Source organism: Ambystoma mexicanum, chromosome 2p (assembly GCF_040938575.1).
Source record: "Ambystoma mexicanum isolate Mex_15411 chromosome 2p, UKY_AmexF1_1, whole genome shotgun sequence".
Lineage (NCBI taxonomy): Eukaryota > Metazoa > Chordata > Amphibia > Caudata > Ambystomatidae > Ambystoma > Ambystoma mexicanum.
In genome coordinates, this window is record NC_090923.1 from 965,041,911 (window position 1) to 965,069,633 (window position 27,723).

The window sequence follows — 27,723 nt, forward strand, 5'->3', positions numbered from 1 at the left end:
GTTGCGGCCTCGGCGGACTCCACCAACGTGTTGCTCGGGACCACGGGTGAGTTGCCGCAAGGGCTCCAGGCGGCCGAACTCGGCACAGGAGCGTCAGAGAAACTCCTGGTTTGGACCCTTCAGGGGGCCACGGGTTCGCACAGCCTTATTTGGGAACTTTGTATGGGTTGGGCCCCTTCTTCCGTTCCGACTCCGCTGATTTCCCGGGGCTGGGTACGGAGCTATCGGCTCAGGCGGCCATTTTGCCTGCGCCCCCTGGTGGCCTCCTCAATTCAGTGTTTTAAATACAGCACAAGGAGAGATTGAATAAACTCTCCCTTGAATGGTGTTTGGGTTATGTCAACTTGAAACCTAGTTTGCATCGACTAATAGAGTTTGTGGTCTGGCCGAAATAATTTGGAGTTGCACATGTTTTTTAATGGAAAAAAATCCACTGACGAGCTGTGATTTCAGCAGAGTGTGCCTAGCAGTGCAATATTCTGCTTCGAAGCTATTGATTCTGGGGAACGTCTCACTGAAATCGTCATCCCATATGTCAAACTTTGATCTCATTGCAGAGTTGGAAAGTGACCAGTGAGGGCTTCTGTTCCTGAGCTTCTTTTGTAACCAGAGTTTTAACCTGGACCCCAGTGTTCCCTTTGACCCGTACCATTCCTTACCACCTCGAATTCCTTTTCCAGTATTATTGTTCCTCGCCACTCTCTCCTTCATGCAGCCTCTTTCTGTTTATTTTAAAATGAATCTTTGTTCATTCTGCATTCTGAAATTCAAGATGTTCTTTAGGTTTTAGATTTGACTTTTTAAGTTTTTCATTTTATGCTTGGAGTGGTTAACAGTCAATTATGTGAGAAATCTATGGAACTGTATAAAGCGTAATAGACTTAGCAGACCCCGTCAGTCTTTTCAGTTGTGAAGCATAAGCTTGACTACTAGAAAAAATATGTTGGATGAATAAAGTGTCTGTCAGCACAGATATCATGTGTGTTGCCTTTCTCACATACAATTCCACTGAACAGAAAGTAGCCCAATGCATTCATGTCAGAAATGTCTCTAATCACTGCTTGTGTCCATGTGAACCATGTTAAGTATGATGGACATAGCTACGGTATCAGTTGATAATGTCCCCATGAAAAAGGTCGATGCACCCTCGAATCACTTTCCTCAAAGATTCTAGGACTAGAGGTGATAATATATAATTATATCCCTCCTAGAATATTTGGGGAAAGGATTTTGGTAGCCAGGAAAAAGTCGCCAGAACCGGACTACTTTTTCACAGCGACATTATTACATGGAACCCATCGCTATGCATAATTTAAAGGAAATTATCAAATTACTCTTGTTTTTCTGCTTTTTCAGTACTTTGGGGTTCTTATTTTGACCATGCGGTCCTTTGGAACAAGCATATAGATGACCCCACTGTTCTGCTGATGACCTTTGAAGAGCTAAAGGAGGTGAGAAGCACAACATTTATACGATCTACTGTGTGTTATGCCAACATTAATTCAGTGTTTTAAATACTGCACAAGGAGAGATTGAATAAAATCTCCCTTGAATGGTGTTTGGGTTATGTCAACTGGAAACATAGTTTGCATCGAATAATAGTTTGTGGTCTGGCCGAAATAATTTTGAGTTGCACATGTGTTTTAATGGAAAAAAAACCACTGTAGAGCTGTGATTTCAGCAGAGTGTGTCTAGCAATGCAAAGTTCTGCTTCGAAGCTATTGGTTCTGGGGAACATCTCACTGGAAACTTGTCATCCCATATGTCAAACGTTGATCTCATTGCACAGTTGGAAAGCGACCAGTGAGGGCCTAGTGTTGACTCTGGTAAGTTAATATACTTGGTCTCTGAAATGAAGTTTGAAAAGGTACGTCGAGGAAAAAACAGGGTACAGTTACTTCTAGCTGTTCTAAGAAATATATTTATTTCTGTGGGCAAAACCTAAACAGGGAGCTGATTGAAACCTCAAACTTGTATGGATGTGTAGAGATACATTTTGATCTGTCATTCTTTTCACTAAGCGGACCTCCCAGATCTGACGTTGCCCAATATGTCGTTCCACCCTACAATTCTGGGACAAGAAATAGGCTGTTTGGGATCAAAACTCGAATTTTAATTATTTCATAAGTGGTCCTCACCACCCAACATCAGATACATTAAAAGGGTTTATTCGCATAATTAAACCCGGCCTACCTGTGACAATCTCGCTAAATATAATCCATGCATCCAGTTACACAATAGCACAATTAATAATGTGTCTAAAATGTCTAATCCTAAATAATGTGTCGTAGCAAAATACCCACAGATTATTCCGATGGATTGGTGAACGATTTTATTAGCATTAGCAAATCCACTGGACAGCAACAAACCAACGGCAGTATGAAACTTGACGCAACAACCTTGAACTCCTCCAGGCGTGGACTTTTATTCAACAGAGCACACATGCCTTTCAGGGAGGCGTAGGCATGACAAATTCTCTTGCAGAAACAATGTGTCAAGCAGAAGGACAGTAGCCCAGTCGAAGGCAAAGGCTGTGTTCTCACGTTTTTCACAATACAATCTGGAAGACGTATAATAATGATACAGTAATTCATGCAAGGTAAGCTACCTTTACAGTTCTCACACAGTTTGGGTGGGCAAGCTGGCTTACTATATGGTAACTTCTGTGCACTAAAGCCACCTTGCCTAGGAAAGCAGCAGCCCAAAACACGATTACTAATGCCAAAAGGGAAACGCGTCCGAGGCGAACGCTGTGAGGGTGAGCACTGCTACACACTAGGCAATGAGGCTATCTGGGTTAAGACATGCACAATTGAACATAGGGACATGGCAGTATGCATGGTTCTATGTGAATGCTGCCTGAATAATGTTGTCAGGGAGGCAAATTTCTTTTCTTGATCACTAAAATACTTTCCCAAATTTTCTAGGTGGGGTGTCATTTATGATTATAAAATCCAATCCTAGAATATTTGGAGAAAGTGTTTGATTTTACTGAGGGTGCATATTTGGGGAAATGTCACACCCATCAGCATTTTCCTTGCCGAGATAGTCTCTGGATAACGTATGCATTAGCAGCACAGAATTATAATGCAGTCAGAGTCATTTAATTAAAATGTTCTAATCCCCGGCTTTTCCGCACAATTCGCTCCTATGAGGCCTTCACTCCAGTTTCACCTATTACATTTTTGGGGTAACAAACTTCATATTTAGGCATGTCATAACATTGAACCTCTTCACTTGTGTGGCAGTAAAACACGGTTGTGGTCTGGGGAACCTCCGAGCAGTGGTCGCAAACTTGATAGTAGAGACATTTACAGCTCATTATTAGAAATGACCGACTTAGAATCAGAAACCACAATTATGAGCAGAATCTGAACTATGGATGCCCTTAGGATGTCTAGGAACCAGGACCCAAATGACCATCTTGCCTCTGGACATTGAGATGTTGCTGGGGTAGCTGGGTGTGAAAGTGCAGCATTTGCTCTTCACGATTACGCATACGCCCCCTTGTGATGCTAGGAGGGTGTCCGGTGCTGTTCGGTTTTGGAGTACCATGGTGCAGATAGATATATGTTCCCAGGACAACAGTGTGAGCGAGGCTGCAGTGACATTTGCGATATATTTGCCCAATCGAGTCAGGCATTCTCGGTTTACCTTGATCCCAAGGGCCAGTATGAGGTAGCTAATCCTGGCGATAAATCCTTCCCAGGTGAAATGTTTCTTAGGGCGTGGCTGAGTTGGGAAGGAGCGTGTATGGTGTACAGCAGGCAGGACATAGCCCATGTGACAACTCCTGCCCCAGTTGATGGGCAGCCATGGGTAAGCCTTGTCCCCACATATAAAGTAGGTTCTGGAATAAGTGGCATACCGCAAAGGAGAAATCTGCGTCGAAAGCAAAGGTAACATTATTGATGATCACACTAGTGTTGGTGGGCAGGTAGTATTGGCACTTGCTATTCCCCATGAACAGCAGACCCCAGTTGACATAGCACACAAGGTCAGTTGCCTGAGCTGAGAGATGGAGGGTGGCTGCCTTCTTGATCACTTGGTTTGGAGTGGTGAAATTAGGAGGACCTGTATATCCTAATGCAGCACTGCAGGGTCTGGGGCCAGGGGATCGGATAACCAGCTTGAGGTTTAGGCAAACATCGACCCATTGGTGGGGAATGTGGGCTATGGCAATCCTAGAGGGCAAGCCATGAAGTAGGTGGGCCCATACCCACGGTAATCTTGAAGATGCAGGCATACTGCCAGGTGAGGTGCAGGTAGGTTTTCTCACTGTAAACCCAGGGATGAGCAGAGGGACCATCGTTCTCAGGACAGGTGGTTTGGGAAGCAGCAGTCGCAGCGAAATGGAAACAAACCAATGAACTGATTTTAACAACAGTAGTCACATAACCCGACATAAGAGACACCCGGAGTTCCTGCTCAACTGTGGAGTTTCACAGAGCCGGTCCAATGCCACGCCCCCTCCTCTACGTTGGGGTTGATGAATACAGGTCAGTTCACAGGGCATCAATGGGGTGTGGCATGCCCACAACTAAGAGCCCGGTAGTCCAGAGGTGTGTAGGGCCGCAATTCTGTCGGTGGACAAAAGTCAAAGTTCTCAGAGGGGTCTGGTACTGCACAAAGTTCAAACGTTCACTGTTCATGGTGGTGCTCTCGTTGTTACAAATATCCTTAATACCAAAGCCACAGGCTGATGGTGGTCATCGGGACAAAGAGGATGATCAAGAGGTCATAGTAACATGGACCAAAACCAGCAGACACTGAAATATCAGTGGTAGCAGCTTCCAATCTTTGCAGGTGTGCCACCACATCCAGTGGATTCATCATCGTCGGGACGAGGGGGGAAGATTTAGGGGCATGTGGGCTGACCAGTTTTCACTCTGACATGGGTCACTGGCACAGTGGTGGTCTCCTGTAGGACTGCAGGGCGTACCTTCCAGGGCCTGCATTGTGGGATCCAAGGGGATCAGACACTGTAGGTGGTGTGCCAGGAGTGGGATATGAATCAGGGTTGTTCCCTCCGGGGCCTTTGATGGAAGAGTTTAATCAGTATTTCCCACAGGGACCGCACCACCTGAAACAAGTGGCAGAGCCATGGTCCAGCACTTGAGTGTACTGGGGGATTGTGAGTAGCGGTCTGTGGTTCCGGTAACACTCTTGCAGGGTCTGCAACGATGGTGGGCTAGAGGCGGAGCCACTGGTGGAGGTGTCCGAGGTCGCACTGGGGTCAGTGTCAGGCCGCGGAAGATCGGGCGCAATGGAGGTGGTGCCCTCGGAAGGGCGGTGGGGTGGAGTGATCTTGGGCAGTGTGCTGCATGCACCCATGCCATCAGTTCAGCACACTTTCGGGCAGTGTGGGTGGTCAGTAGGATCTGATAGGGTGTGCGCCACCTAGGCTGGAGTGCCCACTTCTGCTGATGAACCTTTACCAGTATCCAGTCCCCTGGCTGTAGAGGATGGCAGGGCTCAGTAGACCGGAGTATAGAGAAAGTGAACAGTTTTATATGCGACAGTACTATAGCACTGTGTCATCTACTCAATGTAAATTCAGGAGATGTGAAGCCACATGGGAGTAGTTTCCACTCTCATGGGGCGACCCGTGAGTATCTCTTGAGCGGATAGTTTGTGCTTGCGTAGGGGATTATTATGCAAGGCAAACAGGGCTAGAGACAATGCCAGGGGCCATTTCAGCCCAGTTCCTTGACACACCGGTGGAGTTTTAGGTCACCATTGTGGCGTTCTAAGTGAGCGCTTGACTGGGGATGGTAAGCACAATGAAACTGCTTGGCAGGGCTTTGCACTCTTCCTTAATGAGCTGACCAGTACGGTGGGTGCCTCAGTCTCTTTCTATGACCAGCCAGAACTGGGGTATGAACTCTGCCACTAGCCTTTTGGCCACAGTGACTGCGTCTGCCCTCCTACATGGGTAGGCTTCCACCTACCCAGAGAACAGATAGACTATGACGAGGCAGTAAGAGAACTGCATGCAAGTGGGGAGCTGCATAAAAGCTTTCGGGATGTTTAAGAAGGGACCCTCCGGTACTGGACGTGCGAAGAGCTATGTGGGCACCGCTCTCCCAACATTGTGAGTCAAACGTACAGTGCACCTTTCGCAGTAACTTTGAGCAACGGTGGTGGGACGGGGCAATCCAGTCTTGGTTGACAGTGACAATGATCGCATTTTTACCTGAGTGTGCAGTGCTGTGACCCTCACAGACCAGGTAGGGAAAGAGTACTTTGGGAGCCACCATGAGGCCGTCTGCGGAGAGCCAAAGGGAGTCGACTTGCAATTTACACCCTAGCAGAGCTCATGTCACCTTTTCTGCTTCAGGGGCTTGGTCTTGGAGTACTGCCAGACTGGTAAGGGAGGCAATCAGTGATTGTGGGACTGCAACGCAAACAAAGAATTTAATTAGGAGCCAGGGGCCCTTCTAAGACTGCCGAACGAGCTGCACAATCCACTAGGACATTCCCTTGGGTGGTGAAAGACTGAGAGGGAACGTCTCCTTTGCATTTGACAATAGCTAGAGCATCAGGGAGCAATAATGCATGTAGTAGGGCAGACACATCTTCCATTCAATATAGGGGTGCCTGTGGATGTCGGGTATCCCTCTTGCACCCAGAGGATTCTGAAAATCGTGTACGGCACCATGAGCATACTGGAAGTTGGTTTAGATTGTGGTTGATCTACCCCAAGCCAAGGTACTTGCCCCGGTGAGGGCAACGAGTTCGGCAACTCGGACAGATTCCCCCCCCCCATAGGCAGTCAGTATGCTTCAAGGGCATTGTGGGGGGCGCATACAGAATACCCTGAGAATACCCTGAGACCAGTGATCCAGTTTCTGGTACCCGGAGACCCAGCCCGTCAACAAACGGAATCAGATCTTGGTTCTGTCAAGGGATGTCAACCGATCCGTGCAGGGAGATGTAAGCGTTTTATCAACAGTGAGGCAATTGTGCAGTTTCCCATTCTGTGGGGTAGGCAACAGAGAGGCTGGGTTCAAGACAGGGCATCAGTTCAAAGTTACATTGGCTGTTGAAATAAGCAATTTGTCATACCGGGTAAGTCTAGAGTTGGATACATGCTGGGTCTTCCAACTGAGCAGCAGGGACAGCACGTGTGGGGAACTGCGATTGTGACCGGGTGGCCTTGCAACAGGGAGTCAGTCTTTTTCTATCAGCAGGGCAGCAGCAACGATGGCTCACAGACAGGCTGGGAGTCTGGCTGCTACTGGGTCTAGGGCTACACTGAGCTATGATACGGGCTGGTGCTTATCACCATTTAAGTGTCAATACCCCAAGGGCAAATCCACCACATTCATCGGGCAAACCTAAAGCCGGTGCTGTTGGGAGTGCTTGCTTTATAGTTCCAAATTCATCCTCCACTTCCTGGGGCCAGACAGGCACTCAGGGGTCGAATCATGTGTGATGGTCTGGAGGGATTTAACTATGGTGACATACCCTGGGATACACAGCCTGCAGTAACTAACCGTCCCGGGGAACCCTCTCATTTGTTCTTTAGGATCTTAGAAAATTGAGTGGGGCTCTCGACATACCCCTTTAGAAGGCGAGTGAACGTGCACTGACTGGATTTATTGGTAAATGCAAACAGGTAGTAGCTGGGTATCGAGAAAAAGGCTGAACACAAATCAACCAATACTATGGCTTTAAAACCCAAGGGGGATTTGTTAGGCTACATTAACCTGCATGGTGCTATTGTGACTTTGCATGCAGGATGGGGAGAATAAAACGAAAGCTAAACTCGTATTACTCAACATATTTCTATGACGATGTACATAGTGTAAAGTTAGTTTATTATAAAAGGCTAGTTTATAATGTAATGTGGTTTGCTTCCAAGGCATTACAATGAATAAATTATTATTTAAGCACATGAAATACAAAGCAAAGGCTTGATAAATATCTATAGCAACTAAACCTGGTAAGATGTGCTCAGTTTCTTAAATAATCCACACCCTGATTGCACCAGTTAACCAAAGTTTGTGATCCTGGGTAAATCATTTAATAATACTGTGTCTTAACTGCAGCTCCGTAAGTGATTCACTTCATAGCTTATGTTAATATATCATGCTAACATAAAAAAAGCCTAATGACTATAGAGTTGCGCCATATGTAATAATAGTTCAATTTAGGTATTTTTCAGCACAAAGTTATTTGCCACTTGGATTACTTATGGCAACTTATTCTAAAGTCACTTTCATGGTGCCTCCCAGTATCAAAGACTGATGATGCTCCTTGCAATGCCCTTTTCTGTGAAGCCACTTCTGTTGGTGCAGTCCATATGCAAATTAGGAGGTTTGCATGTGTTTTGCCCCACATAGCTCTAATAAATGAGTTTCCTGCATCTGCAATGGTCCTGCAGTTTTATTTTGTGTATGTGTTAAAATGCCATCTGCCACTAATGTTACCAAAAATGTTTATTGGGCAGGGGCGAATAATACCATATGGAATCGCGTGCACTGCATTGGGTTGTAGGGGTAGCAGGACATTTTTCGCCTCCCCCCCCCACTCTCGCAATCCTGGATAGCCCATTGGCAAGCGGCTGGAAAACACATGAGTGGCTGTGCTTGCTGCTAGTCCCACTCCACTAGATCACAAGGGATTTAAAAGGGGAAAGGTCCCCAGACTTAACTCTTGGGGTCACAGAGAGTACGACCCTGAAAGCGAACTTTGAACTCATCTTCCGGCTGGTGGCAAGTTCACACAGAAAATGTGGGCAGAGCTAAAACATGCTTTTAAAAATCTACTCACACATACGTGTCCAGGGAGGGGAAGGAAGCAGACAGTTGACCAACCCTCAGCAAGGGTGGGATATATAAGTAGGAGACAGGAAAACAGGAAGTTCTGGTGATCTAGTGAGGTCAGAGGAGAAGGTGGACGCCAACCAAGAGACCATCAGGACGGAGCAGCGGATTGTTGAGAAGAGTGGAGCAGGTGAGGTATTGGCTTAGGGGTGTTGCTGGTTCTGTAGTGTGAGTGTGTGTGTGGGTAGAAAGGACAGTGTAAGGTATGAATGTGAGAAAACTGGTACTAGTGAAAGGAGGGGGACTGAATAGTAGTAGTGAGAGGAGGAGTGGTGGTTGTAGTGGTGGGAGGAAGAGTGGTAGTAGAGGGACAGGAGTAAAAGTAGTAGTGAGAGAAGGAAGGGTACTAAAGGGAGGTAGAGCAGTAGTAGTAGGGGAGTAGTGATAGTGTGAGAAGGGAGTTGTAGTAGCAGTGGTAGAGTAACAGGGGCGAGGAATGAGTCAACATTGAAGGGTGGAGGCAGAAGATAGGCGGAGTGAAACATCAGAGGGACATTAAGTTGGCAGGGAGGAGACCGGTAAGAGTAGGTAGAGTAAAAAGAATAGGCAAGCGTGGATGTGACTGGAATCGGGTGAAGCTTACAGAGCAGCTGTAGACCACACTCCTACTTTCCCATCAGAACATTAACATCTGGTGAGAGTAGGGAAAGTTTGGTCGTCCCTGAGGGAGGTAGATTAAGTCCGATATTGGACAAGAGGGGTCAACAATCTCTAGCATTAACCAGGGTCTACAGACGCCTGAGTTAGGGAGGAGGTTCAATGGAAGGTAAGAGAGGGGGACGGCCATGGGTCCTACAAATACTTGAATACAAACCCATTAAACATCCTTGAGACTTAGGTGTTTTCTGCACCATAGGTGACACTGAATTCCACATATATCTACCACCCGTGGGATGCCCAGTCATCAAAAAGCCTCCATGTCTTTCCCATCCTGTTTTTCTGGTTTATAGTCAATGCATCGAAATCGATGCATCGACATACCAACGCATCAAAAAAGATGCATCGACTATAAAAGCGTCAACAGGCCATCTTTTACAAGTAAAAGTGCCTTTCCATCTAAACCAGCCTATCGAAAATATAAATGGACTGGTTTCAATGGAAATGCACTTTTTACATGTAAAAGATAGCATTTTTTTGTTACGTAAAAACATTACATGGAGCTGTCCAGTGCTGAAATTTCGGCACTGGCCAGCTCCGTGTATCATTTTAATTTTTTTTGTATATTGGGGGGTGGTTCCCCCCCACACCCCCTAACCACCACGCCCAACCCCCCTTACCCTAACCCAAACTCCAATCTAACCCTAACACTAACCCAAACCCTAACCCTAATGTAAACCTTAATCTAACCCTAGCCCCAACCCTAACCCCAATGTAAACCTTAATCTAACCCTAGCCCCAACCCTGGCATTTTGTTGCTTATAATTCGATTGTATGGTGTTAGATGCATTAGTATTCACTGGATTGACCAGATACCGTTTTTCTATCTCACAAGTGCCGCTCTTGTGCCACGCTTCAGCTTTTAAAAAGGGAGCTTCACCACTTCACCCCCTGCCTCTGTCCGCCATTGTGTCATGGAATGGGGTTTCCCCCTTTGCCATTCAGTCCATCTTTCACACACAACTCACTTCCTGCTGCTGCCTCTTTGCTGCCCTCCTCCCCCCCCCCTGGTCTCTGACCCTGTCTGCAACTCATCCGCCCCCTCCTGTGTGCCCCTTAAACTCACACCCCATTCCCGCCCCCTCCCTGTCCCTTTGCTGCCTCCTCCCGGCCTAAGACATAGACCTGACGCTTTACCAGAAAAGAAGAGGTATTGTTTAGTCACTCACCCAGACACTTGCCAGGCTGTTTCTCTGTGTGAGAGTGTGAGATCGTGGTGTTTGCATATGATACAATCTTTCGTGGTATGTCCTGTCCTGAAGGACCCACGAATTGTACGGGACTCCGCAAACCCTCTACCTTCTATCCTCCTTCACAGAGTTTCTCGCCTGAATCACTGGTTTTTGAAAAGAGAGTGATTGCGGAAATAAAAGCCTTGGAAAGCAAACCTTCGAAACTGTTCCATAATCTTTCTAATTTAGAACTCCAAGCACTTGACTCCTTGTCTAAAAATTCTCAAATTGTCATCAAGAAGGCGGATAAAGGTGGAGGCATCGTGGTCCTTAATCGCACTGATTATATCACGGAATGCGAAAGACAACTGAGTGATATTCATTATTATCGTCCCCTTACTATGGACCCTACCCCAGAACTCATAGGACTTGTTTCTGACAAAGTGTCCAAAGCTAAAGACCGAGAATGGATCTCGAAGCAAGAGGCGGATTTCCTCATTAACAAAAAACCAAGCATCCCTACGTTTTACATCTTACCTAAGGTACACAAAACGTTGGTCAATCCTCCAGGACGACCCATTGTGGCAGGGATTAACTCGGTTCTCAAACCCCTTTCCACTTTTGCAGACCACTATCTGAAGGGATTTGTGCAAAAAATGTCATCTTACCTTAAAGACTCTCGAGATGTTATCAACAGTCACGAAAACCTGGCCTTCGACCCCAATACCCAGTTGCTACTTGGCTTTGACATCATATCTCTTTACACCAATATTCCTCAGCAAGCATCTTTAGAGGCGATTGAAGAAATACTTCTGGGCCGTACTGACAAGGATCCGGTTCCCACGTCCTTTATCTTGTGGTGTGTCGAACTGGCGTTGAAACGCAACTATTTTGAGTTCAACGGTAGGATTTTTCAACAAACGGAAGGGACTGCCATGGGTGCTACCATGGCCCCGAGTGTTGCGAACTTATATGTAGAGACTTTCGAGAAAAGTAACATCTATAGTAATCTTAATCCCTACAATAATAACATTGTGAAATGGAGTCGGTACATTGATGATATCCTGGTCATATGGAGAGGCACCCTGACTGAAGCCAACAACTTTTTCAACTGGCTTAATAACCGTAACCCTCACCTCCAGTTTACTATGACGTCTAGCAACGAGCTCACTAACTTTCTGGATCTAACCATTTTTGCTTCGAATGGAGTCCTGAAAATTAAGCCCTATCATAAACCTACCGATAAAAACTCCCTTCTAGAGTACTCCAGTCACCACATTAAACATCTTCGTGACAACCTCCCCTTTGGGCAGTTTCTACGCCTGAAAAGGAATAGCTCTACTAAAGAAACTTATGAGGCGGAGGCCGACACCCTTGCAAAAAAACTGAGACAGAGAGGGTACCCTAAGAAACTGGTGCAAAAAGCAGCCAAAAGGGCTTTCAATAACAATCGAGAGGCATTATTAGAACCTAAACCAGTCAAACCTAAAGATGACCGGATTGTTTGTGTGAGTACCTTTTCTAACCAAAGCTTTGAGATTACCAACATCATTAAGAAGAATTGGAAAATCTTTCAATCCTCCTCTCCAACTATGAACATGCCAATTTTTGCTTATAAAAAAAGCACAACGATAGGTAACAGAGTTAGTAATAGCAAACTTAAATCCATCCCTATCCAGGAACCCAGATTGACCACTTTATGGGGTCTACCTGAACCCACCGGTCATTACCCTTGTGGTTCATGCGGGGTCTGCAAATTGACCTCTGTAACTAAAAATATTGATGTTGGACTCTCAAAGCTCTGGACACAAAAAAATTTAACTAACTGTAACACAGAATTTGTGGTATATCTGATCACTTGTAAATGCGGACTGCATTATGTGGGGAAAACAACTCGCAAGGCCAAAGTTCGGATCATGGAACACCGGAGCTGTCTTAAAAACAGGACTGAAAATGCCCCAATGGTGAAGCATTTCAATCTTCTGAAACATCACTATGAAGACTTTAAATGGACAATACTGTTATCACTCAAAGGTTCTAATTATGCCACCCGTGAGAAAAAACTGTTTACTATGGAACAAAAGATGATTTATACTTTGCAGAGTGATATCAGGGGTCTCAATGACTCTGTCGAATGGTACAATATCTAATTGCCTGTGTTTTTGACCATTTCTTTGATCCTTTTTTCTGCCATCTCTGTATTGTGTGTACGAGGTACCTCAGAGTTCTCAGGACTAATATTGGTAGCTGTATTATTTGTTACACTGTTTACCATGCACTGTACACCTATAAGGATAATTGTTTACCCTTATCTCTCTTCATACTAGCTGTATTCTCCCTAATGAGTATATTTACAGATAATTTATTCTATTATCTCTATACGGTCCTCTTGCTCTTGGAGTAGCTCCTTAAGAACTGTTATAGTTGTGGTACTTTCCCCTACAGCTTCCCCGTATGTCTATCTTTTTAGCACTCAGGAGTTCTGTTTTCGCTCTGCGACCGGCTTTTGCCACTCCTAGATGGCGGCCGTTCAGAACCACGTTGGTCTGCTTGCTCTCGTCCTGGCTAGACATAGTTGTAGGACCACTGCGTCTCCATGACTACCGTTCAAGCACCGGTCATCCAGCCTAATGACCCTGTTATCTCCCTAGAACACGGTGCTCGCTGTACTAACCTTGCAGCACTTATCGCTGGTTGCAGCGTCTATTCCTGGAGCCGTTTGCCAGATCCATTCTCGCCCGGCACTGCTATTTACATTTCATAGGTAAGGCTAGATGCACACTAATTCCCTGTGTGGGGACCGCCGTTGATATATGACTTGCTTGGTTTCTAATGGCGGCATTTACTAATTTTCTGCCACTCTAGTCGCCCTATTCCCTTACTTCAGGGCCTTTTAACGGTGTAGCACGAGACACCGTGTCACGCTTTGATGAATCTTCTTTGATTAGAGCTACCCTATGCACTACAGCTCGGAGCTACGTAGGAGGTACCCTGTGGACATGTTTGTTTATTTTACCACATTAGACTCTCTCTGTCTATACTTCCATCTCTAGATGGTTCACACTCTACACTTATGTCATTAGCTGCTAAGCTTTAGCACGTTTCCTGCTTTTGTTAATGAGCTACTTTTTAGCGCTCATTTGTATGTATTTTTACTCTAGGTAGGAACGATTTTCGGTCCCATACCGCCTACTACTTCTCGAGTAGAGAGCACCCACTCGGCATCAATGGAGGTATTTATTCCCCTCCTTTTTTTGATTCCGTAGTTCATGAATTTTGAACCTGCAACATGAATTGCTAATTGTAAGTTTATGTTTTGCGTTTTGTCTTTTATCTTATAGATGCTACGAATTCCGCGAATGTTATTAGTTGTCTACTGACTGTTGTCCTGGTTACGTGGTTAATCATATACCTCCTGATGAATGTTCCATAATAATTGTAGGAACTGAAACATGTCGAGCTAATACTCTGTATTTCCCACCAGAGTTACTAATTGTTTGTCTTAACTAAACCTAACCAGTGTAGGGTATGGTACACTATTTGTTAAAATGTACCTACAGACATTGAATGTGTCTACAGTTTGATACATTGTAAATCAGCTAAATTTTAGCCTGTCACGTAACGCCTGTTTGTTTTTCTGTTACTCTGTTTATGAATTGTATGTATTGTGGACCACATTATTTAATCACTTTTTAGACTCTGAACCTATTAAATTTGATGTTTATCTCTTTTTAATAACGACTGGTCCTTGTGTGGTCTCCCGATTCTGGGAGTCCTGTAAATGTGTGGCATCTACACCTTAGCTCTGTCTTCATCATAACTACAGATCTTTGTCCCCCCGGACACAGACAGAGTATACGTTGCTAACTTATGTCAGTCAACTGTATACCGGGCTTCCTCCATATTTAAGTTGCTGACCTATGTTGCGCCAGGATCACACTCAAACCAAATTGACAGGTGTTAACTATTGGTTCTTTGTACAGATCAGTATTGAAGTACACTCCGCAAAGCACATTCTATTTTTATATTTGACGGTCTCAAATGATACTTGGGGCCTCATTCCGAGTTTGGTGGTATTTCGGCAGTAAATCTGATGAAATACCACCAAAATCGGTTACTGTTACCGACACTTGATCCAATGGGTTTTGTTAAGTCAGCGTTAGTCCCCATTTATAGATAGGACTCCATTGGAGATTCTTGGTCTACTTTGTCACGTAAACGGTAACCGATTTTGGCAGTATTTCTTTGGGGTGGAAAAGTGGAGGATTTACAAAAATTGAGGTAATTATGTCACTGCCCAAAAAAGTGGTGGTAACGCTATTACCACCACTTTTCCCCCCCACACTGTGAAACGTAGAATGAGGCCCTTGTTATTGTGCATCTCACGCCCCAGACTGGTGAAGTCGTTGAGGTGCATTGATGGATGCAAAATCTTGAACATAGCCAGCGCAGTAGCTTCCATGACCGAGAACAGATGTCTAAGATGATCTGGAGCATGTGTCCTAGTGAGAGCTTTTCCTAGTGAGGGCTTCCACCTTAGTAGAATGGGATCACGCGCTATCCTTCAAGAAGGTGCGCCTCTAGAGCTTACCAACTTGCCTATTTCCCACTCACCTTCTAGTGGCACTCTTGTGAGTGTGTTGTCCTGGGACTTAAAGGTACCAAACATTTTGAATTTAATAACTTGCTTATGTAGTCAGAAGTGTGTTTAAGTGATTAGTCTTATTTCTTCGTGGAAGACTTCTGCAGTGGATTATACTCCAAAGCTTAGTCACTTGCATCTGTAGAGATCTTTGAGTTACAAATGTAGTAATGTAGAGGGAAACAACATTAAGCTCAAGTTGATGGTAAGCTTTATTTAAATCAAGTCCTGAAAAAACAACACTTTTCAGGTGATCTATTGTGACAGTGATCTGGGTAGTTCAATATAGTTCCATGTATATGGCATGGTTTACCATGTGCCTGTCTATGCAAGTGTGCGCCTTGACCACTCGAGCCCCTTTTTGGCCCTGATACTATACCCAAGGGTTGCGACTACAGATGAGTTAAATGTCGTCTTCATTGAGGAGTGACTCCAGTTTGGGCTCAACATATAAACCCTGGGGCATCACAGCGTTTGTTACAGGGTTGCAGATAAGCATGTACAGCAGGTAAAGACATTAGGTAAGAACATTTGTCGTAGAGCCAGGTTTTTACAGACTTTTTGAAGGAGGCTTATGATGGATAATTCCAATGTAGCCGACAGAGAGTTCCAAAGAGTGGGTGCAGTGACACAAATACGGACTCCTCCGGCTCTTGTTTTTGAAACGAGGGGTGAAGAGGATGATGCTTGTGCTGGATCTTAGGGAATGTACCAGGGAATTCTGGGTGACGCTGTTGTTGAGGTAGCAGGGGGCCTCTTTGTGGATGCAGCGGTAGGCCAGAGACAGAGTTTTAAAGTCAGTGTAAGCTCTGATCGGTGTAGGCCTCGCAAAAAGTGTGTCCAGGTTGGAGGCTGAGGTGCCCATGAGCAGGACATTACAATAGTCCAATTTTCTGAGGAATGCTCTTGCAAGTGTGAGGCAGTGCTGTTGGTTAGAAATTGCCTCCTTAGCGAGATGTGCCTAGATGTGTAAGCTGTGGACGACGCTAATGCGTTTATGTGACTGGTCATGATTAGCTCGGCTTTCGAGTGGTCACCCAGCTTTTGACAGCATTTTGACTTGCATCTACACACATCACATTTACAGTGGCTTCTGCATCAATGAGAAATTTGTTTGTGTGCCCATTCACCTATACAAACATGATGTTACTGCTTTCTGGTTATGATTTACCACCCAGCACAAATGTTTCTGCTTGACTGGCAATCACGGGAGGGTGAACAGGAGTCAACTTTCAAGCAGCCATCTCCATGAAGCTGTTTGACATTTTCTCTTGGAGAAGTATACTTTGTGGTAGTCGGTGATGATTAAATGTAATCTCTGTACTGGCAGTCTTTGAGAATCCTTAGTCCCTAGACAACCAACACATGTTTTGAAAATGGTTGTCCTTGCCACATGCACAGCATGTTTGATCCATTGCCGGACATGTTCCGTCAAGGTGCTAGCAACAGTGTCGGGACTCACTCCTGTGTTCGCCCTGGGCTAGATTACAGAAATTTTGCGGCTAGTTTAATGCTTTCACGTAAATGTATATGTCGACAGTGGATACATTAATATGATTGCTAAAGAGAATGCTTGAATTTATGATTATACAAACAATTCTGTGACACACACATATAAACGAGAAGCCAGCACACTATGGCCAGTACCAACATGCATATAATTTACGTGTCTGTTAGTTCGCTGATTTATCTTTGCTGTGTGTTGTCACAAAGATGAGATAAAGATATAAACTTGAGGCCAGAATTCTGGTTTTCACACAGGCTTATTTTCACAAGTATAAGGTTGCCAACCGAAGGAAATACAAAATAGAGACAACTCTAGGTAAAGAGGTGGTACAAACACCAAATATATACTCCGTTCCCCCCACGGTCTTCCATTTGTGTTCGACCTGTAACCAGCCTGCAAGTCCGGATACCTAGCGATTAAGGAAGCCCCCTCCCTGCATTTTGTGCCTCCTGCCTCCAATGGCGATTGTCGCTCTCATGGTACCGGAGTACTAGCACTGCTCCCCTTTCTCGGATATCAAATTGGTCGGTTGACTGCCTAAGATACCGAGTTGTTCTTTATACAAGAACATATGGGTGCTTTCTACAGTCCAAGTGTTTAGAATGGACCATTAAAGTGTGTTCCCTCCTCTAGCAGAACCTATTGCCTTAGGTCCAAATGCCCACACCCTCTTATAGAGAAGAGGGCTCCTGAGGGTCACTCTCAGAACAAGATTCAGCAAAGTCTTTTACAGTCTTGAGGAGTCTTAGTGTCCCAGGCACTTGTTGCCTTGGCTGGGGTCCAGTCTTTTGGGACCCTGGTTCGTCATCAGTGTTTGTGTCTTGGCTGTGTTGCATCCTGGGATGGTTCAGTGGCCTTCCAGGGTCGTTGAACCCCTTGTGTCCTCAGGGATCTGGAATGGGCAGGTGCACAGTTCCCCTCCTTACCACCCTAATCAAGCCCACAACCTGTATTTTCTGCTATTACTAGCTTTTGCGAAATGGCGCCCTTGCCTGTTCTCCAGTTTTAGGGGATATAGTTCCCTTGACTCACTCAGCAAGCTTAAGGGGATATTGCAGTCCTGACTGGCATCCTGATATTCTCTGACTGGTCGCTGCTAGATGCTGCCTCTAGGTCCACTACTGGCCTCCTGCCTTATCCTGGACTTCCAACTTGTGTACTGAACCGCTATGATCTCACGAATCTGATCTCATTCTTGTCCTTGGCTCTCGGGTGACCCTCCTGGGTTTTACACTCCTGCAATTGCTTTCCACCCACTGCTCATATTCTGCTCCTCCTCCTGCACACGCTCCTGCTCCTCCACCTTCAACTGCTCACACCCCTGCTCCACTTCCTCCTGCTCTTCTTTCACCTCCTCCAACTCCCCTTCTCTCTCCTCTTAATGCTCCCTCAAACTCTCTCAAAATCAACTCTTGCTAACATCAACGCCCAGGCACAGCATCCTTTACCCCTCCAAAATAGTGTGGACTGGCTACCTTTTTATAGTGTAGATAATCCAGTGACTGGGACATAATGATCATGATTGGCTGTCGTGTTTCTTCCTGGATTTTCTTTGGCCCTGGGCCTGTGCGCCTTACTCATCGCTTGCTTGGGGGAGTTCTGTGAGATCACCCATTTACAGTCTGCAAGGGGTCAAAGTACAGAGCTAGTGGCTCTCTTAAGCCCCAAGAGTGCCCCAGTAATTCTTTGCTGGTTGGGTCCCATTGACTTAATCACAGTGTCTAGAGAAACAAGATATTATACAGCAACATGTCTCAGCTCTTCAATACACTATTGTGTAAGCTTTGTTCGAGATGAACAATAAACTGTAGCACCCTCGGCAGGGGAGCCAGCCAATCAGGTGGCTAGGAACGCAGGCTTGAACTACCGGTACAAGCCTGCGTTCCAAGCTGCTGACGGCCGGCTCCCCTGCTGCAATCTTCCCACACCCTCCATCACATTATTATTTGTTTCTATCTCCCCACCCCCCTACTTGCCCTATTTCAGCGGCGGCCATTGCCAGAGCCGCATCTGCTCCTTCCCTTCACCTCCTGCAGGATTTTCCTTCCTACAGCGGGATGCCGCACGCGTCCCGTTGTAGGAAGGAAAACATTTTTACATTTCTTTTTTTTTTTTTTATCAGCCCGGGTTACCACGTTGGTAACCCAGGGTGCTAATGGCCTTCATCCCCCATTCCAGCCTCTGGAACAGGGGATTAATGCCACATTCTGTGTCATAGGAATTCCACAACATGAGCCTTATTCTGTATGTAGCCTTTACTTGACCATCTGTGGAGCTACAAGCAACACTATTTCAGAGAAATTCATTGTAATTGTTTACCACCAGGACAATATCTTGAACACAGTTAACAATTTACCTTAGTTCTTTTTTTACTGTTTTTTCAAATACCGTTGTCCCTCTCCCCCAAAGTTTGGGAGGAGGCCGGGAGAGTCATAGGGCCAGATAGAATGTTTTCCACCTATAAGCATAACTTTGGTTTTGGATGGGTGCATTCTGTACCATCCAAGTGTTAACTGTACCAAGGCCATTAATCAGTTGAGGGAAATCGGCTGAGTTGGAGGTTATCTGAAGATAAAATTGGGTGTTGTAAGCATAGGAATGAAAACTCAACCCAAATGTATTATAATGAAGAGTACAACACATCTATTCAAAGCCTGAAGTACCTAAACATACTCTCGAATACCTATCGGTCAAAAAGGAACAAAACCACTTGAGGGCAGGCTCAGACACCCCTCCCACTTAAGAAAGGAAGAAAACAATCTGGTGATCAAACGCCATGGAGAGGTCCAGCATCACCAAACGTCAGTGGCCCCCATCTTCAGCGTGTGACAGGATGTCATCCCAAACCCTGACTTAAGCAGTTTGATTTCCATAATGAGGAAACCATTCAGTAATACTCTACATGTGTTGTAGCTGCTGAAATATTTTCAAATTTTAGCAAGAAAGACAGGCCAGCTATAGTGTGGTAATTCTGAAGTTAAAGGATCAAGTTAGGGGTTTAATTATAGCTTCATTCAATGCTGTTTTGTGCTAACACCTGTTCTAAAAAAATGTTTTACAACGTTTGCAACAAATGGGCCTAATTCAGCAGCATAGGAAGGGGCAACCAAGGCAGGTACAGACTTCTGGTTGACGAGTAGGTTTTAAAGAAGCTATGAAATGGATCACTTCCTCAGGCGTGAAACTTAAAATGGAAACAAGAATAGGCATAATAATAGGGAGGAAACCAACCTTTTGTGACATAATTCAGATTGAATCTCAGAAATCGTACACAAAACTAGGTCCACTTGACCCTCCTTCTGGTTTGCTTTCTCAGTTCATTCACAGTGCTCCTTCTTGCCTTATTTCAGAGTTGCTTTTACTTTCACCATTTAGGGCTCACTGGTCTAGGCTCAGTTGTCGAACAACATGGTCCACCCATCACAGGTCGAGCAACCAGGAACCCCCATGTGTTGCCCTTTGTCGGCCTCTTGGTTCTGTGTGCACTTTCACACCCACTTGGTTTCTCCAGGTCAGCTTCTTGGCTTTGCCACAACGTGTTACACACCATGTGTCCGTCTTTGACCTTGATGCACTGTTTTCATCCATAAGATTCACTCTGTGGTGGTCATTCTCACGCTCCACCTTTCTATAGCATTTCTTTCACACTTGCGCTCTTTTCAGTAAGTTGCTTACAAATGGGCACTTTCCCTGTTGATTGTCAGTTGTTAGCTTTGCCCATAATATTTTATTCAGATCCGTATGTATTAAGCTTACTTTAGCTCAGTTTCAAGGTTTTCGTTCAGTTCGATATTCAATACACATGATTCATCTTTGTTTCAAAGTTTCACTCAATTCAGCATTTAATAAACGTCAATATATATAATTTAGCTTTGCTTTCAAAGTTTCATTCAGATTGGTATTCAATAAACGGATGCAGCACTTAATTGCCTATGCCTGCTAGGAGCGCCCCAGTGCTGAGCAACTTTCCTCGACAGTCACCAGTCCTGGCGCTCCTCTCCAGGGCTATGCTTCTCCTCTTCTGCCTCTTTGGATGGTGGACCAGCCTCGGCGAGCCCCGCTCACATTCTGGAGGTGGTTCTCGACACAATGGCGGCTCTGCTGCTCCGGCACAGACACAGACAGCGTCCTTTCTTCTTCCATTGTTGGTTGCAGCTTCAGCTGCTCTTTCTCCAACGCGGAGGCTGCCACCTGTGATGGCTCCACAGCCCGCCTTGCCCTTGCTTCCACACATCTCTGGGATACCAGCCAACATCCTGGCTTCCTCTCAGGTCCCACCACGGCTGCTTCCTCACGACACGGGTCCCCTGCTGGGGGCGGTCTCTGCCACAAAGGCCTCCCTTTGCTGCATTTTTGGTCTCCCTTTATACATCTGCAACCCTTTGACAGGTTGCAAGTGTGGATTTTCAATTGGGTTTGCCTGACTGTCATTAAAGGGACATGCCTGTCCTTGCAAGTACTCTGCAGGCATCTTCCTTGTCCCAGTACAAAAGTGGTGAAATTAGGTTTTAGTGTTCATTACTCTTAGTCCCCTCTTCCTTGTCTCAGTACTATCAAAGGTACGAAGAGGTGAAATGAGGGGAAAGGGCCTACAATAGCCCATAAAAGCCGGGAGAGGGTTAGGTCAGTCTTCAATAGGAAAAGGGGGATACCATGCCTTGCGGGCACCCCACTCCCAATACCCGAGGACCATCCACCCAGGTGATCCTCCCTCACTTCTCCACCGCCAGGGTTGGGAGGCAAGAGCGATGGCCTTTCTTTGGCCACCTGAGAAGAGGATTCAGAGGGAGTAGGAGTGATAATACCCTCAGGTTTCTCACACCACCCGCAGAAAGGAAATATGCACGATTATCAAATTAATAACGCACTGCCCCAAATAAAGGAATCTGATCCTTTATCAACAAGCATTTATTATAAATAAAAGGCATGCTTCCTCCTCTGTGCTTTACTCTATTGAGCAACTTGATGAAACAGTTACCAGTGTCCTGTGAAAGATGATGGCTTTACAGTCGGCAGTAAACCATATCTCAGTAATAAAACATCAGAGGGCTTTTGTTTTTTTGGGTACATATGGTGGTAAGGGTTAAAAGGGTGAGGAGGGTGTTGGGTATTTGCGATTAAAAACATAGGGAAATAGGGGCAGTTGGGGCACAACCCCCCCAAATAAAAAAAATAAAAATCAATTTGATTTTATTCAATGGATTTTTTTCAGTAAAACAACATAGAACCATTTTTTTTTTCTAACCAATGACAAATGTGAATGTCTGACATGCAGTATATCAGAGCTCTTGCTGTGATTTTGGCGTTGCATAGTGTCTGCTCTTCTCAAGACTTTCTCCAGAAAGGGTTTGTAATTTGCTGATGTCTATGTTTGGATTCTTTAGGAAGGGAGTAATCGCTACTTCTTTCAGTGACATAGGGGCAACTCCACGTTTGAGGGATGTGTTCTACAGCTTAAATAGGTATAGAGACAGATTATCGTCTTCCATAAGGAATAATGGGCAATGGTAGAGGAGCTATGCGTTGAAGGGGTATTAGCGTTTCAACTCATTTTATGATTTCCCCCTCTTGAAGGCAACGCATAGAGCAAGCCTTATAGGCTCAATTGGAGGTGGTAGGGGGAATTGTATCTGGGAGTCAATGTCGGTCTATGTTTCGTTGGTTTCTCAGTGAGATTTTATGTGGCTGACAGTATCGCTTAGCAACGGTATGCGCTACCGCTCCAAATTCATTACTCCCAAAGCGAATGAACTACGTCGCACTGGCAAGACTCAATCACCTTATGAATGCACCTTATTTATAAGGCATGTTTCAGTGGCTGACTGTTTCCCCCTTTTGCTTTCACATCTACTGTGATCAAGGTTTTTTCAGTAAGTAAAACCCATCATAGATTTTCACTCCTGGTTTGCCAATCTATGACTTATTTTTATTTTGTATTTTTAGGACATGGCTGCTGGAATCAAGAAGATTTCCGAGTTCCTTGAGTATTCGTTGACAGAAGAACAAATTCAATGTGTTGCAGAAGGGGGGACCTTTAGTGCAATGCAGGAAAAATACAAAACGGCAAACCCTGATTTTGGCAAGATCCTGCTCAGAAAAGGTATACCATCTGCTTTCCTTGTGAATGTTTAATGCAAGATTAAATTGCTGAGAAATAATATAAGGCTTCTTCTAACCAGAAAATCGCGAGTTGCAGCGAGTGAGTGGGTTAATATCTGCCTCTGCTGCAGGGACATACTTTGCTAGCCCTGTCCCTGATTGTCTTAAACTAATAGAGCTCTGTTATTAGATTGAAGATTTTGTAGCACTAACGGGACTAAAACATGTGGATACTCGGGAGTCGCAAGTCATTAGCAGCAAAAACACCATAGCAAAAACATTATGAGGCCGATTCATGGAATTAATTAGCGCCGAAAATTCCAGCGCAGAGGTGCCAAAATGTGCGATTCGCAGTGCAAGTGCGAAAATCGCACGGAAACCAGCGCACATCGATTCGTGGAAGTCCGTGCGCGAGAAAAACATTGGATGTGCGCTGAAAAAGTGCGCCGCGCACGCCGGCGCACAGGTCATCCAACAGCGTGCGCCACGGCCACTGCGAAATCGCACATAGCGCGGCGCACATCACAAAAGTAGGCGGAACATGGGGCGTAACACTCGGAATGGGGAACAACGTGTGAAAACATGGGCGTCACGGGGGAAGTACAGGAGGCAAGTGCGCGGAACGCCCACAAGCTCGCCTACAACCCGTATTCATGGAATCGAATAGGGCAAACCAGCGCACGGTGAAAGACGCGCACAGGGCCAAACAAGTACGCCACAAGAAAGCAGGCGGTAGCGTCCCTGCGCCTGAAAAAAATGTGCGCCAAAATGTGCGCTAACAAAAAGCACCCATATACAGCCATGATGAATGGTCCATACAGTGGCCCCCTAGTACAAATGAGGTGCAAAGGGGTACCGACAAACACGGACACCCGCTGTGTGAAAAATAGCGTGTGCGTGTTTTCCTGGGTGCGCGGGAAGTTCCACACGCGATTAGCCTGGGTACGTGTGTTTCGGTGTAGGCGGGAAGTTCCACACGCGATTGGCCTGGGTACGTGTATTCCGAGGTGCGCGGGAAGATTCACACGCGATTCCAGCAGGGGACGTGTATTTCGGTGGTGCCGGGGAATGCTACACGTGATTTGGCCATGTGGGTCCTCCCAGGTGTTCCCTCTACACCCTCCACGGCCCCTGCAGGCAGCCCACACCACAGGAGACTACCCTGCACCCCTGCTCATGTCCCACAGGCAACCCATCCACCATGGCCATGCCCCCCAGCCAACCCACATGTCAACTTGCACTACTGATCACCAACACATGTCTCCCAGCACCCCCACCCCCCAGCATCCAGGGGCAGCCTCCACCAGGCCCCCACTCATGTCCCCCTGGACCCCCACCCCCCAGCATCCAGGGGCACCCTCCACCAGGCCCCCACACATGTCTCCCATCACCCCCACCCCCCAGCAGTGCAGGGCACCCTCCACCAGGCCCCCACACATATCCCCCTGCACCCCCACCCCCCAGCATCTAGGGGCAGCCTCCACCAGGCCCCCACCCATGTCTCCCACCACCCCCCAGCAGTGCAGGGCACCCTCCACCAGGCCCCCACACATGTCTCCCACCCTCCCTCACCCCCCAGCAGTGCAGGGCACCCTCCACCAGGCCCCCACACATGTCTCCCACCACCCCCACCCCCCAGCATCCAGAGGCACCCTCCACCAGGCCCCCACTCATGTCCCCCTGCACCCCCACCCCACAGCATCCAGGGGCAGCCTCCACCAGGCCCCCACACATGTCCCCCTGCACCCCCACCCCACAGCATCCAGGGGCAGCCTCCACCAGGCCCCCACTCATGTCCAACTCATGTCTCCCACCACCCCCACCCCCCAGCATCCAGGGGCAGCCTCCACCAGGCCCCCACTCATGTCTCCCATTACCCCCACCCCCCAGCATCCAGGGGCAGCCTCCACCAGGCCCCCACTCATGTCCAACTCATGTCTCCCACCACCCCCACCCCCCAGCAGTGCAGGGCACCCTCCACCAGGCCCCCACACATGTCTCCCATCACCCCCACCCCCCAGCAGTGCAGGGCACCCTCCACCAGGCCCCCACACATGTCCCCCTGCACCCTCACCCCCCAGCATCCAGGGGCACCCTCCACCAGGCCCCCACTCATGTCTCCCACCACCCCCACCCCCCAGCAGTGCAGGGGCAGCCTCCACCAGGCCCCCACTCATGTCTCCCATCACCCCCACCCCCCAGCAGTGCAGGGCACCCTCCACCAGGCCCCCACTCATGTCTCCCAGCACCCCCACCCCCCAGCATCCAGGGGCACCCTCCACCAGGCCCCCACTCATGTCCAACTCATGTCTCCCTGCACCCCCACTCTCCAGCATCCAGGGGCAGCCTCCACCAGGCCCCCACTCATGTCTCCCACCGCCCCCACCCCCCAGCAGTGCAGGGCACCCTCCACCAGGCCCCCACACGTCTCCCACCACCCCCCAGCAGTGCAGGGCACCCTCCACCAGGCCCCCACACATGTCTCCCACCACCCCCACCCCCCAGCATCCAGGGGCACCCTCCACCAGGCCCCCACTCATGCCCTCCTGCACCCCCACCCCACAGCATCCAGGGGCAGCCTCCACCAGGCCGCCACACATGTCCCCCTGCACCCCACCCCACAGCATCCAGGGGCACCCTCCAACAGGCCCCCACTCATGTCCAACTCATGTCTCCCACCACCCCCACCCCCCAGCAGTGCAGGGCACCCTCCACCAGGCCCCCACACATGTCTCCCACCACCCCCACCCCCCAGCATCCAGGAGCACCCTCCACCAGGCCCCCACACATGTCTCCCACCCCCCCACCCCCCAGCCATGCGATTTGCCTGGGTACGTGTATTCCTGGGGTGCGCGGGTAGTCTCCCATGCAATACCATCAGGGTACATGTATTATGGGTCCGCGTGAACTTCCACACACGATACCAGCAGGCTACGTGTAATACGGGGTTCGTGGGAAGTTCCACACGCGATTCCCCTGGGTACGTGTATTTCGGGGTGCGCGTGAACTTCCACACGCGACTGGGCCTGTGAGAGTGGGGTACGTGTATTCGTGGGGTGGGCGGGAAGATTCATGTTCGCCTACAACGCGCCGAAAAATAAATGGTCCAATCCTGAAACACGTACACCAGCATGAAGCAGGCGTACGTCGACCCGCGCAGCATAAAAGTGCGCGCAACCAACAAACAAGCTCAGACGCCAGGATGAATATACCGTTCCTAGCAGCAGTGGCCGTGGGTTACCAAAGGCGGAGGAGGAGGATAGTGAGGGCCCAAGTTTTCACTCCCAGAACCAGCCTTTTTGGGATGCCTGATGACCAGGTGTATGGGAGGTACAGGTTTCCACCACACATAATACTGAACCTGGTCAGTGAGTGGGAGGATGACCTCACATCACCCACTCTGTGCTCCCAAGCACTCAGCCCCCTGGAGAAGGTCCTCAATGTACTGCACTTCTTGGCCACAGGATAATTTCAGCGGACAAGTGCCATAGTGGGTGGGGTGTCACAGGCCACGCAGTCACGCTGCCTACACCAGGTCTTGAACATCATCACTGCACGCCCATCAGTCCGTAGGCACATATACCTGCCCAGGACACCTGCAGAAAGGCAGGCTGCCGCCCTCGATTTCTACGGTGTGGCACAATTCCCCAAAGTGCTAGGTGCCATTGACTGCACCCATGTGGCACTACGTCCCCCCAGGGCATCTGAGCACGTCTATAGGAACCGCAAGCACTGGCATTCCATCAACGTGCAGGTAGTATGTAATGGCAAGGGAATCATCACCTCAGTATATGCCAACTATCCAGGGTCCACCCACGACAGCTTCATTTACCGAATGTCTACCCTAAGCCGGGACCTAGAAGCTGGGCGGCATGGCGATACATGGCTGCTTGGTGAGTATGAATGCCACTGCACATGCATGCATGCACAGATGCAGAGTTATGTCACTATCCCACTAATGATACCCATCACCTCCTCACCAGGGGACAGTGCCTACCCTCTGAGCACCCACATGATGACGCCAATTCGGAACCCCATCACGCCTCCCGAGGTAAGATACAACACAGCCCATATTGCAACCCGGGGCATAGTGGAGCGCACATTCGGAGTGCTCAAGTCACGCTTTCGCTCCCTTGACCGTTCTGGCGGGCAGCTGTTATATGCGCCCCCAGTAGTGTGCAGGATCATAGTGGCAGCATGTGTCCTGCACAATGTTGCAACACGCCGGGGCCTGGCTGTGGACATGGTGGTGCCCCCACATCCCCAACCACATGCACGCCCGCTGCGCATGGGAGGGGAAAGGGCACGGGGTGAGGCAGCCCGTACGCAGCTGGTGACTAATTACTTCACATAGAAATCACACCCCTGTTGAGTGCACACAGCCCTGGCACATACCATCTGATAAGCAATGATGACTCGACCTGACAATTATGACGAACAAAGGGACAGTCAACTGTCAGAACCATAGCAGCCTGAGATTGTTCATGTGGAAGTGTCACAATGTGTGCATCCCTACCTACACAAACACCACCAATGCACTGTCATCAAAAGACACACTTCCATGCTGCAGAAATGAATACCCACTTGCAAAATACTACATGAGAACAGTGCCATGTCACCCAACCCCTCCCCGGCACGGCCACACAACACACCATGGCATGTCATGCAATGTGAGAGCAAACAAATTAATCCCCACAACATGCCCCAAGTGTCACCAACTACAGTGTCCCTAATGGAAACATGGCCACACATGAAATGCTCACAGTAATGCAGGACCTACAACACACATTACCAAATACTTACCAAGAATACCAA

General features: G+C 47.6%; 1 protein-coding gene across 3 annotated transcripts in view; it reads left to right on the plus strand.

The window, feature by feature from the left end:
* LOC138566967 (sulfotransferase 6B1-like) overlaps positions 1 to 27,723 on the plus strand; it is a 320,429-nt gene that overhangs the window by 239,129 nt on the left and 53,577 nt on the right. For 2 of the 3 annotated variants that reach the window (XM_069644752.1, XM_069644751.1), the window contains exons 5-7: positions 1,357 to 1,451; positions 13,822 to 13,893; positions 22,753 to 22,909. In XM_069644752.1, coding sequence (XP_069500853.1) covers positions 1,357 to 1,451; positions 13,822 to 13,893; positions 22,753 to 22,909 — 324 coding nt within the window. The remainder of the gene's footprint in view (positions 1 to 1,356; positions 1,452 to 13,821; positions 13,894 to 22,752; positions 22,910 to 27,723) is intronic. The other variant, XM_069644753.1, reaches the window with a different exon arrangement.